The sequence below is a fragment of the Octodon degus genome, unplaced genomic scaffold, assembly GCF_000260255.1.
Source record: "Octodon degus isolate 3935 unplaced genomic scaffold, OctDeg1.0 scaffold00192, whole genome shotgun sequence".
Taxonomy (NCBI): Eukaryota; Metazoa; Chordata; class Mammalia; order Rodentia; family Octodontidae; genus Octodon; species Octodon degus.
Genome location: NW_004524768.1, coordinates 1,068,535 through 1,084,181, shown reverse-complemented (window position 1 = coordinate 1,084,181; position 15,647 = coordinate 1,068,535). Strand labels below are relative to the sequence as shown.

Sequence of the window (15,647 nt, the reverse complement as noted above, 5' to 3'; positions counted from 1 at the left end):
TCTCTCTCTCTCTCTCTCTCTCTCTCTCTCTCTCTCTCTCTCTCTCTCTTCCTCTCTTCCTTTCTGCCTTTCTTCCTTTCGAAAGTAGATTAAAAACCAAGTAGGAGAGGCCAGTGAGAGACCGAAGTGATCTGAAGGGCCTGCTTAGACAAACTCAGGCAAATGCAGGGACTGCAGTTCCATCCAAGGCACCACATGCCTCACCAGCCCCGCTCCCAGGGTGGGCTGGGCCACAAAAACAAAACAAAACAAAACAAAACAAGTAGGATTTCATAGTGTAACATCACAACACAGAAGCAAGGTGGTATTTTAAATGTTTTTTTAATTTAATTTCTTATTATAGTGCACTGATTGTACTGTCAACATGGCACACCGGGCCATTTCAGCACCTGTTAGCAGAGCGCAGCAATCAAACCAGGGCGACTTGTATCACTCTCTGTCTGGAGCCTGCCGGCTCCTCTCTTCCAGGTCTACATGAGCTACAGCATGGGTTTTGGGGAACTGTGGTTACCCCGCCATGCTCACTGTGCAGAAGCACCTTTGTCCCTGCACAGTATTGGCCTTGGCTACTAAACTGGAATTTCTGTACATATGCTTTGATTTGTGTTCCTGTTACTTTAAGGAATCTTTTCCTATTCCCAAGAACTACGTGTTTCCCTACCTGTGAATACTTTGCCCCCATCTTTGTTTAACTTTCTGTTTGGTTTTTGCTATTTCCCGAAGACGTTCCTCTCTTTGACTGCAATGTCATCGTGCTATTCTCTTATGCCTAAATTTTTATTTTTATGGCATTCGTGTGTTAATATTTTCTTCTATGGTTTCTGGTTTTGGTGACATCCTTCCAATCAAAGATAATTAGAAATAAATCCCAGTTTTCTTTTAGGACTGTTATAGTATTTTACAAACAAATTCACTTTGCAGTCTCTAGAATTGATTTGCATTGAAGACATGAGATAGGAACTTAGCTTACTTTTCTCTTGGATAGGTACCCACTAGCCCAGATGCCATCTTTGGGGGACTCTTTCCCTCCTGATGTATTTTTGCACACATACCGCACAGATGACTCCTTTTTAAAAACATTGATCTCGGTTTGCTGTTATAGGCACTTGTTTGTTTCTTCTGTTCTACTAGAATTTAAAGCCAACAGGGCAGAAATTACCTTCCTATTCCATGGTCCATTTTCATTGCTTCATTCTGTTTTTTTCTTCTTTTTCTTTTTGTGGCACTGGGAATTTAACCCAGGACTTTGGCACTGAGCTACACAGCCTAATACTTTTTAAAATTAAATTTATTTTTTATTTTGAGGGAATTTCTCACCAAGTTGCCCATTCTGGCCTCAAACTTCCCATCCTCTGACAGAGTGCTGGAATTGTAGGCATCTACTGGCATATCCAGCTTTGGTCCTATCTTTTAATTGTGTGTTCTATTCTGTACTTTTTATTGTGTGCATGTTGGAGGGGGCAACCATGAAGTGGATGAGCAGAGAGATGGATGGTCTACACAATTTCAAAAGCTCCCTATTTTAGAGAAAACCTATCAGCGTACAAGGCACTGGCTCTAGTGATGAGAGTTTGAGCCTGAATTGGGGAAGATGATAGAATTATGACAGTGAAGGTTAGCGTTTCTGGCAGGGCTGGCTCCATGCCTTTCAGATGACCACAGAGATTGCCAAATGCTGCATTTTCATTTGGGCTGAGCTCTGAGGTCAGGATTTGGCTTGCTGAAACAGGGCCGTCCTGAACAGAGCGTATAGAAAAAGCTTTATTATTAAAAACAGGGCAAAATTGGTACCTGGGACTCAAAGGGGGATTAAGTAGAATCACACAAAGCTAAATAATCACTGCTAAATGAACACACTGAAACAGAACTTCTCTCTCAAATGCACTGAGCTTAAACAGCAAGGAAGGAAACTGAGAATATTCACACTTAAAATTAGACTTTGGAGTTAAGTAACTAATTTCAGGCATCTAAATACTGCAGTTTTAATAGTGGTATCACATTTCTGTTTCAAACAGAAATAGGCACCATCAGCTGGGTTGAAATGAGGATTCGCTCTCACGCACGCCTATTAGCACATGAACATTAGAAATAAATTGATGCCAATTATGAAGGCAGAACATCTTTCTGAAAAGCAGCTTGATTTGAAAACCTCTGGGATTCTAAAGGCTCGGGGGGATCCTTAGGACTTTTCTTGACTGCAGGAGCTCTGAGGAACTTCTTCTATTTCCATGTATCAGGGACAAAAGATCGATTGCTGACTGTACCACGGGCCCTGCGTGGCACTCAGAGGGAGGACTGGTTGGGTGGAAGAGCTTGGTGTCCCCAGTCTCTTCCCAAATCTCGGGTCCTTGCTCTTCACTTTCCCTGAAGCAGTGCATAGGAAGCAGCAGGGGGTTCACTACTTTGTGTTCTTTGGGGACACTGTTGCTCAGATTGATTTCCTTTCTGTTTTGTTCCTTATTGGTGGGTGGGAGAAGTTTGAAGATGTCAGAAGATGTCATGTTTAAGGAATGACTTGGGGGAGACACTCCGCATACAGCATTTTCTAGCTTGCTAAGATTTAGTTGCTTGGCTAAATTCATTTAATTTAATATCATTTAGTTTAGTAAGCACAGTGCTTAGATTTGCTAAGCTACTTTAAAAAATTAAACATAAAATACAGATAGTGGAGTATATAAAGTTCTATGAAGAGACAACATGATTTTTTTTCTTCTGAAAGTAAATGAAGAATTTACTTTTTGACTACTGTGGGTGCTGGATATTTGACCACTTGGATAGAAGCACAGTTAGAGTATTATTATAAAACAAGCAAGTACAACCCTAAACATCAAAAACATTTGCTTCCCACTACTCTTTCTCAAGTCATGATGATTCAGTCTACAGTTTTCCTGGCATCTGAACTTTTAGAAAAATACTTTCCTTTGTACTTTCTATAAGTGCATTGAAATGTGAAGCTTATTTCAGAAGTCTCTTGTCTAATTTGACAAGGACATAGTTCTTCTAAAAGCACTCTGTCATGACCATGGTTATTTTTCAGATGATAGAAATTAATTGCAAAAAGTATTCAGTTTGGAAAATTTGTGGATCATTTCCAAGGACCAATTATCTTCTGTTCCACTCAGTGTTTCTCCAAAGAGAAAGAAGTTTCTTTTTCTATGTTCCTATAATAGTTTCTTTCTATGTAACAGCAGAGAAATCTGTCTCTCTGAAGCCACTTTCCTTCAGCTCCTCTGTTATTTCCTACCTGAGCTGAGTCACAGTGGTGGTGCATGCGTTTTCAAGTGTCCCCTTCCTGTTGCCATCACTGTGGCCTTCCACCACCTGCATTTGCACCTCAGCAGTCTTTTTTCTAGTCTGCTCCCTGCCTTTGTCTTCTTGAGAAGGGATCTTTTGTTTTTTGTGTATTTAGGACAGAGTCTACAGGGTCTCACTACGCAGATCGGACTCATAGTGATCCTCCTGTTTTCAGCCTCCCAAGCGCTGGGATTATAGGTGTGAGCCATCACGCCCAGTCTTAATCGCCTACTCAGTGCACCCAGAGGGTGGGGCTGGCACAGCATGTGGGGGATGAACCCCAGCCCCTGGGTGCTTTAGTCCATGGAGCTATCTGGACAGCCCTGAGACAGGGTCTTGCTATGCAGTTCAGACTGGCCTTGAGCTCACTTTGTAGCCACATTGGCCTTAAGCTTTCAATGATCCTCCTGCTTCAGCCTCCAGAGTGCTGAGATTATAGGTGTGCACTCCACCCCGGCCTTTTGTCTTGATGCCCCACTCTCCCTGTCCTCCTGCCTGCCTCTGGTCAGCCCCTCATGTGAGGCTCCTCTGGTCCATGTCAGTGTCCTTTGCCACTGAGGACACTGTTGACTCCTTGACTGGTGACCGTCCATGCACCTACTCAGGCTCATTTGTCTACCATGGGGTGCCTCTCCTCTAATTCCTCTTGGTTTCATACCACAGCTGCTCTTTTCTTTCCCTCCTGTATTTAGGACAAGGTCTACAAGGTCTTACTACATAGATCGGACTCGTAGGAATCCCCATTTTCAGCCGCCCAAGTGCTGGGATCACAGGTGCACACCACCACGCCCAATCTCAATCGCCTTTCCAGCATGTCCCAGAGGTGGGACTGGCACCACGGGCCGGGGATCGAACTCCAGCTGCCATGCTCTGCTTAAGCGGGTGCTTTAGTCTGCTGAGCTATCCGGCCAGCCCTATGGCTGCCTTGATCTAGAGACACAAGATCAGCTGAAAATCCTATAAATAAAAATGCAGTGGACACACCGGACCTGTGGATCACACTGGCTGGAGACACAGCTCACTCAAGAGCGCGGGATGCTCGCACTGTGATCGCCACGCTGACGGAGCCTGTGCCTACGCCACTGCCTGGCGTCCTGACACAACAAGGACGGGATGAAGCGGGAAGACATCACGTTAGGTGACATAAGCTGCACTTTCAGATGAGTCCTTCCTGACCTCCCCAATTAGCAAGAATAACCTGAGACCTGCAAGGAGAATGGTGCTCACTGCAGGCTGAGAAGCGGTTCAGGGGGGGCTAGATTTGGTCAGTGTGCACCGCGCGCATGTGTTGAAATATCACACGGAACCCAATTTATATGGACAGTTAATGTCTATTGTCAGAAATAAAATAAATTATTTTCTAAAACAGAAAGCTTTCTACTGAGTGCAGATTATTTTTATGTCCTTGTGAAGTTGGAAAATAAGTTGAATCATCATTAGTTGGGGGCTATCTGTATTTGAAGCTGCAGAAGCCAGGCCTCAAGCTCAGAAGATCAGATTTCTTTTAATCTCTAAGTCACTTGAGAAGGATCTTGATAATAGTAGTGGCTGGTTGGGTTTTCTCCCAGCACTATAACCACAGAAATGGAGATAAAATTTAGAAGAGTACATTCTGGGGTGCTGATTTTAAAAACTAGAGTCTTACCTGATGGAAGGAAGGAAGGAAGGAAGGAAGGAAGGAAGGAAGGAAGGAAAGGAGGAAGGAAGGAAGGAAAGAAAGAAAGAAAGAAAGAAAGAAAGAAAGAAGGAAGGAAGGAAGAAAGAAAGAAAGAAAGAAAGAAAGAAAGAAAGAAAGAAAGAAAAGGAGGAAGGAAGGAAAGAGTAGTATGGATCACCATACAATTATGTAGCCACTACAGTAGAGAGCTGGAGTATGGAATATGGCCAGTTAGTGGTTTAAGATGCCCCATTTGTGTTTTGTTGAGTTTTACTTTTTGCAGGAGGGCTGGATACCTCCCCATTTGACAGTTCTATCTTCTGTGCTGAAATAAGCAGGTAGTTATTTCCTCGGGATGTTTGAAGGGGCAGTAGGTGGATTATACAATCCTGCCTGGCGCATGGTAAATGGATCTTTTTCTGTCCTCCCAAGGGAAGCCATCAGCCGTGTTTGCGAAGCGGTACCCGGTGCCAGAGGAGCCCTCAAGAAGAGAAAGGTATAGCTCCTCATGCTGTGGGTCTGGGTCAACTTCTTTGCTTCCTTTCTCCCATCACTGTTCTTGCACCACACCAGTGTCCCAGTCCTCTCTCCAGGGCCTGCTCCTCCTCCTTTCTAAGAGCTAAGAGGCTGAGCTCACACATCCCCATGTGGTCAGGGCAGTGAGCTGCCACGGCTGACCAACAACAGATACTCTGGTCATCCACTGTGTCTTAAAATATTTTTTAAAGCTTATAAATTTATTTATTTGGTACAGGGTCTCGCTATGCAGCTCAATCTGACAGTGATTCTCCTGTCTCAGCCTCCCTAGGTCTGGGATTACAGGTGTGTACCACCACACGTGGTTTCAGTGGCCAGCTCGGCATGGGGCTGGCATAGCATATGGTACTGGGGATTGAATGTGGCCAGCTATCTCCCCAGCCCCCACAGTGGCTTAAAGACATTGGCAACAGCCAGCTTCCAGCCAGGCTATCCTTTAAGTACTTACATTAACTTACTGACTTGTAACAGCTCCTTGAGTTAGATCCACTAGTGTGTTGAGGTAGACTGCAGTCTTCCAATATGATGTTCCTGGGACCAGACACCTTTAGACAATGTTCCCTCCATGGAGGCTTAGCAGATATTCAAAAGGTATAGTCAGTAGTTAATGTAGCAAAACCCATTAGAATTGGAGGAGCATTGAGTATTTATTGTGTTTTTAAAAACATAATCTAATTAGGAGTTAGTATAAATTAATTTTTAATAGGAGCTATGTTTAATGGCCAACTCAAGTGGTTCCTAAAACTTCAATAGCTGGCTCTCATTAGCCAGCACAAACCAGCCTTCCACACCACTGGAGCTTCTGGTGTTTCAGGTGACGAAAGCTGAGGTGTAGAGAGGAGAAGCTGAAGTTTGACGGAGAGGAGCTGAGGCCAAGCTTGACCGCCTGTCCCGAAGGTTGAGTGGAATCTTGAATATGGTTGGACCCAAAGGAAAAAAATTTGAAACTAAGAGAAGTCACAGGAAAACTCTTTTCAGTTAAGTGTTTAATGAACACATACATACTTTCAAAACCCACAATCATGATTTTCCTATGCCAAGATGAAATTGTGGGGAAAGTATACCTTGGTGAGCTGTGTAACTACCCTAGGGACAGTCCTTTTGGATTCTGGACCATTCTCGCTTGGCTGTGTTATTCCATGGGCTCCAGGTCACATCTGTTTTCAGAGCTGGGGGACGTTCGTGGGTGCACAGGGCAAATAAGTATCAGGCAGACAACTGTGGATGGCCACGCAGGTGTGCCAAGCCTGCACTCGGGCCACTTTCCTGGAGCTATTGAGGACCAAGCAGAACTCCAGAAGCTTAGACACAGGAGCAAGGCAGGCATCGGGGAACCTCATCTCTGACCATCTAGTGGTACTAATGAGTCGGGGTATTTTCATGGTCCTCATGGTAGGAGGAGGGGGAGCAGCACTGATTTCTGGGCTTCTCCTCAGGTGTACTTGACCTGAATCTCAGTGCATCTCTAATTTTGAAGAACTCTTTCAGCAGTGTTAACTAAAAATAAGATTGGCAGAGATGAAAGGAAATAGCTTTTATCTGGGAAGTAAAGTGTTCCAATTCCAATATACACTGAATCAGGGCAGCCCGAATGGTCCCCTAAGGCAAGCACAGGCAGGAGTTCTTCATAGGTGATTTCCATAAAATGTTGTTTTTGGAGGCAGTTTATTGGCTGGGCAGAAACACTAAATGGAAAACCCATTCTGACTGATTGGTTAATTAGGGTACCCCTGACAGAGATAAAAAAGGGGTTGGTGGAGGGACTTTGATTTTGCTGGCTTCTCTGAGTGTGCTGGAACCTTCTGGACCTTCAGCAGGTGAAGTGCAAACTGTGCAGTCTCCCAACTTCACTTTGGAAAGCTTTAGTCTTAGTGACTTCATTTTCTTTCTCAGGAGTTTGAAACAGTACATGTCTGGTTAGGAATTAATTGGCATCTTGAAAGAGGGTGTTTTAATCCAAATTGAAAGAATAGGTTGGTCTGAAAGGACAGAGAGATGAAGGTTGGCTGTGCTTACCCAGGGAGAAGGCACCAGGCTAGAAAAGGCAGCGTTTGAATTCTGGGATGAAGGACCTTTCATATACATGATGGAGACCTGAGTTACAGCTGGCCTGGGTCTGTTGTCCTGTGCTGGCTCCAGGCCACTGATTCTAACTGGACAGTGTCTGAGGGCCTTGACCAGAAAGCTGTTTGTGCAAAGGTTTGTGGCCCCTCCCTTCATCCCTGAGCATGGTCATATCCCTCTGAGATTGCTGGTGTCCCTCAATCTTCCCTGAGAGGTAGTCCTTGGTTGGCTGAAGCCACTTTCTGAGTGCACAGAGCTGTGCTATCCCTGATTTGTGGTACTTTACCTGGGTTTGCACCTCAAAGACCCCTGTGAGATGTCCCTGAACAGGCAGAAGTAGCTGTGAGAAATGACATCTCTGCTCTCCAGAGCCCTCCCTTTGGCATTTGCATATTAGATCTTTTACAGTTTAGATGGCGCCTGATCTAGAGCGAACATCTGAGCATTAGCTCCACCTTCCCAGCACATTCTCTTCAATGTTGTCATCCTGTGTCAGGGCTTGAAGCCAATGTCCATGGGTCCACCTGTTTAGATGAGAACAACATATTTTATTTACTGGAGGCCCTGGCTCTGAGGTTTTCATAAGAAAAAAAAAAAAAAAAGCTAAGACTAAAATAATGCTGTTGATTCTGCAGCCTCCAAGTAAAATGCTGTCCAGCATCCTGGGAAAGAGCAACCTCCAGTTTGCAGGGATGAGCATCTCTCTGACCATCTCCACCGCCAGCCTGAACCTGCGAACGCCTGATTCCAAACAGGTGTGTGCTCGCTTCATGGGACCCAGGGAGTGTGTGTTTTGCCAAATCTTGACTGTTTTAGGAACGTTAGCCATTTTGAAAGATTAATTACAAAATGACAGATGAGATCAGTTGTCTTTAATTCTGCTATACGTTACCTTTTGGGGGAGGATAATGAGTCCAACTGTTGGCTAGCTTGCATGAAGGAAAAGGCAATGAATGCATAAATGTCTTCTCTTCATGTCTTTGCCCTTTTATAACCACATTTTACTGGTGTTTTAGGCCACATTTTTCTTTTATCACATTTCAAATGGATGGGAAGGCATGGTCTCCTGACAGTGGCCTTTCCACTTGGAGGGTCATCATGTTGGAGGACTGTCCAGTTTGTAATGTTGTGGGGTCCATGTGGTGTGGTACATCTATGGCATAGGCAGACTGGAATGAGTTCTGAGTGGAGCAAGGCGGCACCGCCATGTTTCTTAGAGCTAATTCCATGTAGGAGGGTTGTGTTCCCATGCAGAGTCTGTCTTTCTAGGATCCCTCTAGCATTAGTTTCTTCACCTGGAAAAATGGGTATGTGAGTCACTGTCCTTCCTACCAGCAGGAGAGTTCTGAAGGTCAAGAGAGACAAAGGAGGTGAAAATGTTTGAGCAATATAAAGAGGGATCAGGAGTCAACTTCCAGCTCTTCCCAGACCCAGCCTTAAGCGCTGGCAATGAAAGAGGAAGATGGTGCAAATCATATAACTTCTGTGTGACACATGCCCTGACACTGACTGTGTAACAGGGAGACTCAGTTTCCTTCACGGTGCTGTACGCGTTTCTATTTATGAACACCTGTAGCCCCGGGGAAGCAAGCAGCAGCCCCAGCTTCTTATTCCTTCACCTCCTGCCCAAGAGGTAGAAATAAATTCTAGACCCAGTGTAGAAATCTGAAGTAATACCTAACCTTTAGACATAACTGACCACCACTTCCTGTTCTGTTCTTCTACCCTGGGAATCCCTACTTGGTCCCTTAGCTCTTGTAGTTCTTATCCTTGAGACTTTGGATAAGAAGGCCTGGCAGCTGAGCCCTTCTCCAAACCATGCCCACTGCACATGAGGACAGGCACCTTCCGCCGCTCTGTGGTCACCTGTGGGCCACATGGTTACATAGGCCATGGAGCCCTGGGACTGAAGCCCTTAATCCTATGGGGTTTTGACCCCAAATACCTCCTTCTCATTTCCAACCTCAATAAAAGAGAAACACAGTAAGGATGATGCCAGGATGGTGAGCCTGCACCCTGCTGGGACAGGGCTCTGGCTTGGTGTGTCCAGCTTGCCTTTTCCAACCCTTGAATTAGGTGGGTGGGCCTGAGTCCTGGGACATAGGAGCCCAGTGGCTGCTGGCTCCTGTGACAAAGGCCCTGTCTGGGCCAGGTTGGACAGAGGCAAAGTGCGAGGTTCTGGCTCTTCATTCTGCTGACTTTGTGTCCAGACAGTAGTAAAGAGGAAATGGTCTGGGGAGCCACGACCTTCTCTCTCCAGAGAGCAGAGAGACAGCACCGCTGCACTCTGTCTGCTTCCAAGGAGGAGGACGGCGGTGAAACCCTCAGTGCAGAAGTACACGTTACACATCAGAACCTGTTAGCTCTCATTTTCTTACTGCCTTTTGCAATTATGTGAAGGGATTACTACAGTCACAGTACTGGTCCTGTGTCACACTGACCAAACAGCCCTTCCACTTTTCCTCTAAATCACAGCTTCCATTCACAGTTGACTTCTAAATCCCGCTTTTGGAGCTGTCTCATAAGCAAAAATAAAATAAGTTAAAAAAAACCCCAAATACAAAAAATTAATTATGCAAAATATTTAAAACTAGTTTGCCATTCTTTGGGAATTCTGTTTCCTCATTCACCTCTTGGGAGCTGCCTGCCTGTGGTCCACGGGCAGGATTCTAGGGCAACTATTATTAGTTTATGTCTCTGAGGGCTTGGCACAGGCTGCCCTGCAAGCTCTGTTGGTTTGAATTCACTTCTGTACTCAGGCTTTCTTAGATACCAAAGTTCTGCAACAACCAGTGTAGGTATTTAAACATGTTTCATTATACTTTTTAATTCAATTGAATTTCAGAGATTTACAGGTGCACCTTTGGACAAACTTCTCCGGCTGTGGTAATGATGGCTGTGTACATTCCAGCTGTCTGCTCATGGACAAGGGCCTGGAGACTGCAGAAATAAACCTGCTTGTGCTGAGATGGAGACAAAAGCTCTTCTCCCACCCCTGGAAATTTACTTCAATGTCATTACATTGTCTTTAAAAAGATAAAAATAACTTAGAAGACTTATGTAGCTTTTTAAATTTAGGGCAGGTTCTAATTTACTCAGTGTCTACTAAATTCCACTGTGTGCTGCAGTTTATAAAGCTAATGGAAATTTCCCATTTTAAAAATTGAAATGTCCTCTCTGGTTTTTAAATTGATAAATCACACAATGGTTCAAATGGCTGTGACTTGGAGTCTTGGCTTTCTAATTTCTACGCGCTGGTACAAATAGGATGCAGAGAGAGAATGAGCCATACTCTCCCTCATCCTGCACTAGAGAAGGGGTCTGTAGTGCTTAGGGAAACAGGAACCCCAAGTGGCAGTGTTTTACTGGGCAACTGGGCCAATTTTGTGAAGGGAAGAGGCACAGTTGTTTGCTAAGATCCAGCCGAGGCTGGAGGCTGTGTTTGCTTGCAGATCTGTGATTACAGCCTAAGCCCCCTTGCACTGAGCAGAGCTCCCCGCTCCTCTCCAGTCCAGTGGGTTTCTGCTTCCCATATGCTGGCTGGAAGGATCAAAGGAGGTCATTCTGGTCAAGCAACTGCATGGCAGCCTTGAGGCTGTGAAGGCCCAGGAAGGGCGATGTGCTGTCACGCATTTCCAGTTGTTGTTTTCACATGTTTATCCCATTTCAGGAAAGCGCATCAATTTGTATTGCTTGCCAGCAAACACTAGGTTTTGCAAGGCGTGGAAAAGGGCACTAACCACACATCTTGTTTCTTGTTTGGGGCCTGGCAGATCATCGCCAACCATCACATGCAATCCATCTCTTTCGCCTCTGGGGGAGACCCGGTAAGTTCCTTGGGTTTCTTTTTCTTGTTGGGGATTTCTGAGATGTGCACCCAGCTTCAAAGACTCTTAGACATTATTCAAAGTTAACGTGATGCCAACCAGTTCCTTTTCTTGATTTCAGAAGGTCTTCTCGACTATCATTTGGAAGCGTTACTGAGACAAAAACTTCCCATTCATTTTTATTCTATTATCCCAAAGCTGTCAGCAGTCCCAAAAGCAGCGGCCTTCTTAAAAACCCGCCAGTTTGCAAGCTGCTGGGGTCTTCTCACGCAGTGGCTCCACATCTGCCCTGCTTGCCTTTTGTTTCTTCGACTACACCTCTGAGCCCAGCCCCTGCTCACCGCATGGTCACTGTGGACCTCCAGCCCTGCAAAGAAGTATGCAGGAAGTCAGTGGGTGAGGAACAGACAGGGAGGAGAGGAAACAAAGCCAGCCCTTCCTAGCAGGGCAGGCAGAAAGGAGCACCTTGCCCTTCCTCTTCTGCCCACGCGTTGTTATGCTTGTTTTTGCTGGGCTGGGTCAAGTTTCTGTCTGTCCAGGGAGAACACTTTAAAATTAAGAAGATAAAGTGAAAAATTGGAGCTAAATTTAGTCAATTGAAAAAGATTGTGCTATACTCTACTAGTCAGCTTTCCCATGGCTGACACCCATGGCTTATGGGAGGAGAGTTCGCATCGGCCCAGGGTCCAGCGGATTCAGCCCACGGTTACCCAAGGCTGGAACATCATGGAAGGGAGGATGGAGCCAAGCGGCTCCACGCAGACATAAATGTCTTAATCTCACGAAAACAAATACTTGACTTGGGTTGAAATTACTTTGTTTTCCAGGATGCACACAGAACTATGAATTTGTAGAAATGTTCTAATGTTTTCATCTAAAAAATAGTACCATTTAGTGACAAGCTCTAATCTGTTATATTTCTGTGGCTTTTTTTTTTCTGAAATAGAAAAAGTCATCACCTGGGCACAGCAAACCTCATTGTTTTCCTTTTTTAAAAAAAAAAATTATTTCATGAAAAAATAAAATTTCATAAAGAAACAATATGAAAATAACAATAGTTATTACATCATGTATGATTACCTTCAGAGTCGTTATTGAGAGTATAAGATACAAACCAAAAGATTTTTACAAGATAGAAGCAGAAAATAACACAAATCTTTCTTTTTAAGAAACTGTGATAAATGGGTAGTATAAAGGAACCCAATGAACATAGACATGGAAATACTTTTAAAACAGGAATTTGTAATTTGGACAGTGCTTGAGCTTCTGCCTTTTTCCTGATTTTCTTGCTTCTATTTTGCTCTTTATTTGTGTTTCTCATATAAAGCAGTCCAAACGCACAGTAGATCACGCAAGGGCTTCCTTTTCAAGTTGACTTGGAATCAAGATTTTAACACAATTGACAGTTGTTCTCAATAAAAATCCTGGGCCTCATGCTCCTACTAAGTATGAATGTCACTTATTTGTGTGTCTGTCTACCCAGTAGGGAAAAGGTAGATAGCAATGTCAAATAACACAGTCTAGAAAACATGAATGTTCTCCAAAGAGGGGCACATGCCGGCTACCATATGTTCTCATCAAGAATGTTGAAAGTCCACCAAAAGATGGAATAGCAGACGTTCAAGCCTGGCCTTATCAAGAACCTGTCTCAAAGTAAAAATCAGGCTAACTGGCTGTGGGGCTCAGCGCAGAGGCCCTGCTGTCAACCCCCCAAAAACACACTGCAAAAGACCACTAACAAAATGCTCAAGCAAGATCAAGTGCAGAGGGTCTTGGGATGTAAGAGCAGGGATAGAAGATGTAAGAACAGGCTTCTCCAGTCCTTGTTTTGAACCTAGTGCCTTCGCTGTACAGCAGACGATGCCAGGAGCAGCGCTTTCAGTCCTGTTCACACGCCCCATGCCCGAGAGGGCCCAGGCATGTGAGCAGAATACCTTGACCTGCTGTTGGCCATATCAGGATCACCTCCTTGTCACTGGTCTTCCGTCCCTAACCATGAGCCATAGTGGAGTTTCTTAAATTAGAGTAAGAATATTTCAGAATTCCAATATGTACTGGAAGTGCTGACTCAAATTAATTTAGCACCTTAATGTGTACAACATTAACAAACTGACTCTTTGTGTTTATAGTTTGTATTGGATCCTAAAACCCAGTCAAATTTGGATATTAAACACAAGAGAACACTGTGAAATCAATAACATTCAAAGTGGCATGAACTCACTTTGGACAAAGTTGGCTAAACCTGAATCTCTGTTCCCAGCATGCCAGTGGACTGGCTTCCAGGACGCAAATGATTTTGAGTTCAGTAGTTTTTGGGCACCTTGACAACTTAATTCTTCCACTGATTTCTCTATTCAAGAAAAAACTTCAACTGTGCACCATTATGTGCAAATCTCACAGCAACTTGCTTCAAATAGCTGAAGGAATCTGAACTCTGATAGTTCTTTTCATTCTAGTTTTTAAAACATATAATACTTATAATGTAGGATGCCCAGTGTAAATCTTGGCACTGAAACTGAATGAACCTGATTATACTGTGGCCATGTAAAAGATCCTGGATATTCTCATATTGTTTAATATCCTCCTGGAAAGGAAAATATGAAAGAGAAAAGCAAATTCTGTTGACATCTCATATACTGGAGAATACACCCTTGTATTCCTTTGTTCTCAGTTCGAGAAACTTGTACTCCCTTGGGTGCATACAGAGGGTCACAGAGGACCTTCCAGCCATCTCAGGAAATCAGGAAGAGTTTGCGGTTACAGGCTGCACTCTGTATTTGTGTCAGTAGCTAACCAGTCCTCACAGATCCTTCCGGCTGGAAATATCCAGGGTTCAGTTTGATGGTTCCCATCCTGGAAGAGTTCTCCCCTCAGCTCTGCAGGGCTGGGGGTGTGGAAAGCAGCAGCTGCAACCTCCACCCTGCACTGGGTGCACCTGGAGAGCTGTGCACCTCACACTCCTCCCTGGGCCCCTCTCTCCTTGCAGAACCTGCTAGAGTACTATTGGGAGGGAAGGGGTTGGCTGCCGCACACACACATTAACAATGGAGGGCACTGATGATGGGAGCTTTTCGGTCACCCTGAGGTGCTGCATCTCTTGAAACCCTGTGAGACAATATGTTAGGAAGTAGCTGTGAAAATAGTGCAGTGTTACCAGCTACCCCTTTGAAATTGTTTTTGGAAGTTGGAAGTGTCAACCTGACAGAAAAGTCTTTCTGGTTTTCCAGGATGAAGAGCATGGCTTTTCTGAATGTTTGTCAAGAAAAAGTATGCACATGGCTGCCTTGCCATAATCTTGTCCTTTTGCTTTATGTGCTGGGCCAATGGAAAGGCAGACCAAGAAACTCGCAGATCCACTGAACGAGGCACTGTACCCAGGGCCTTGTCGCCGATCTACGTCCTGAGCCCTTTTTTATTTTTTCTGTTTTAATAGGGCATCTCCTTAAGTCATCAGGTTGCTTAGAGTGAGCTTGAATTTGCAATCTTCCCAGCTCAGGCTCCCAAAGTGCTGGGAACATAGACATGAGCTACCTATAACTTAAAGGAGTAAAGTCATCGTTCGTATCCAAGAAGAAAAGAATCATCTTCCCCCACCCATGCATGAGGATATGTTTGTAGCCCATCTTTGAACACCCACTTGGTTTTCTGATAAACCAGTGATGCTTGAAGAACTGACCCAAGCCCAGTTGCAGCTGTGACATGCCAGAACCCACTTTGCGGTCATAGTCCAGACCCAAAGGATAGGAAACTCTGGGGCATGGTCCAGCGACCTACTATAATAAACTCTAGAGGGATTTTGACATTAACTCAAATTTATGGGCCCCTCATGTAGATATGGCAAGCAGCAGTGGTTCACACTTTTGATTCACATTAGTATTATCTAGGAGTTCTTAAAAATCCCTAACACCCATGGTCACATCCAAACCAGTAAAATGAAATTACCTAGGCAATAGGAGTCAAGCATTGGTGATTTTAAAGCTGCCTGGGAGATACAACATGCAGAGGATGCAAGGCTTTGGTCCTTGTGTGGCCATGGGCTGGCTCCATTGGTGCCAGGGGCTCATCGGAAATGCAGAACCTCCCCTGGCCGAGGCACACTGAGGTAAAATGTACACAAGGTCCCTGCATGCCCACGTCACAGGTTGGGAAGCTTTTCTATAGGCAGCATTGGACTCCTTAGCTGTGTGATGGATGCACCCTTCTCAGCTTAGGGCTTGTGTGTTATACCCCTGCGGTATTGCCTTGCACTGTGACGAATGATACAGATG

The 15,647-nt window shown here is 44.6% G+C and overlaps 1 protein-coding gene across 1 annotated transcript in view; it reads left to right on the top strand.

The window, feature by feature from the left end:
- The window catches only part of Shc3 (SHC adaptor protein 3), a 168,995-nt gene that overhangs the window by 101,003 nt on the left and 52,345 nt on the right, over positions 1 to 15,647 (top strand). Inside the window, exons 4-6 of the mRNA XM_004644090.2 lie at positions 5,384 to 5,447; positions 8,188 to 8,307; positions 11,326 to 11,379. Coding sequence (XP_004644147.2) covers positions 5,384 to 5,447; positions 8,188 to 8,307; positions 11,326 to 11,379 — 238 coding nt within the window. The remainder of the gene's footprint in view (positions 1 to 5,383; positions 5,448 to 8,187; positions 8,308 to 11,325; positions 11,380 to 15,647) is intronic.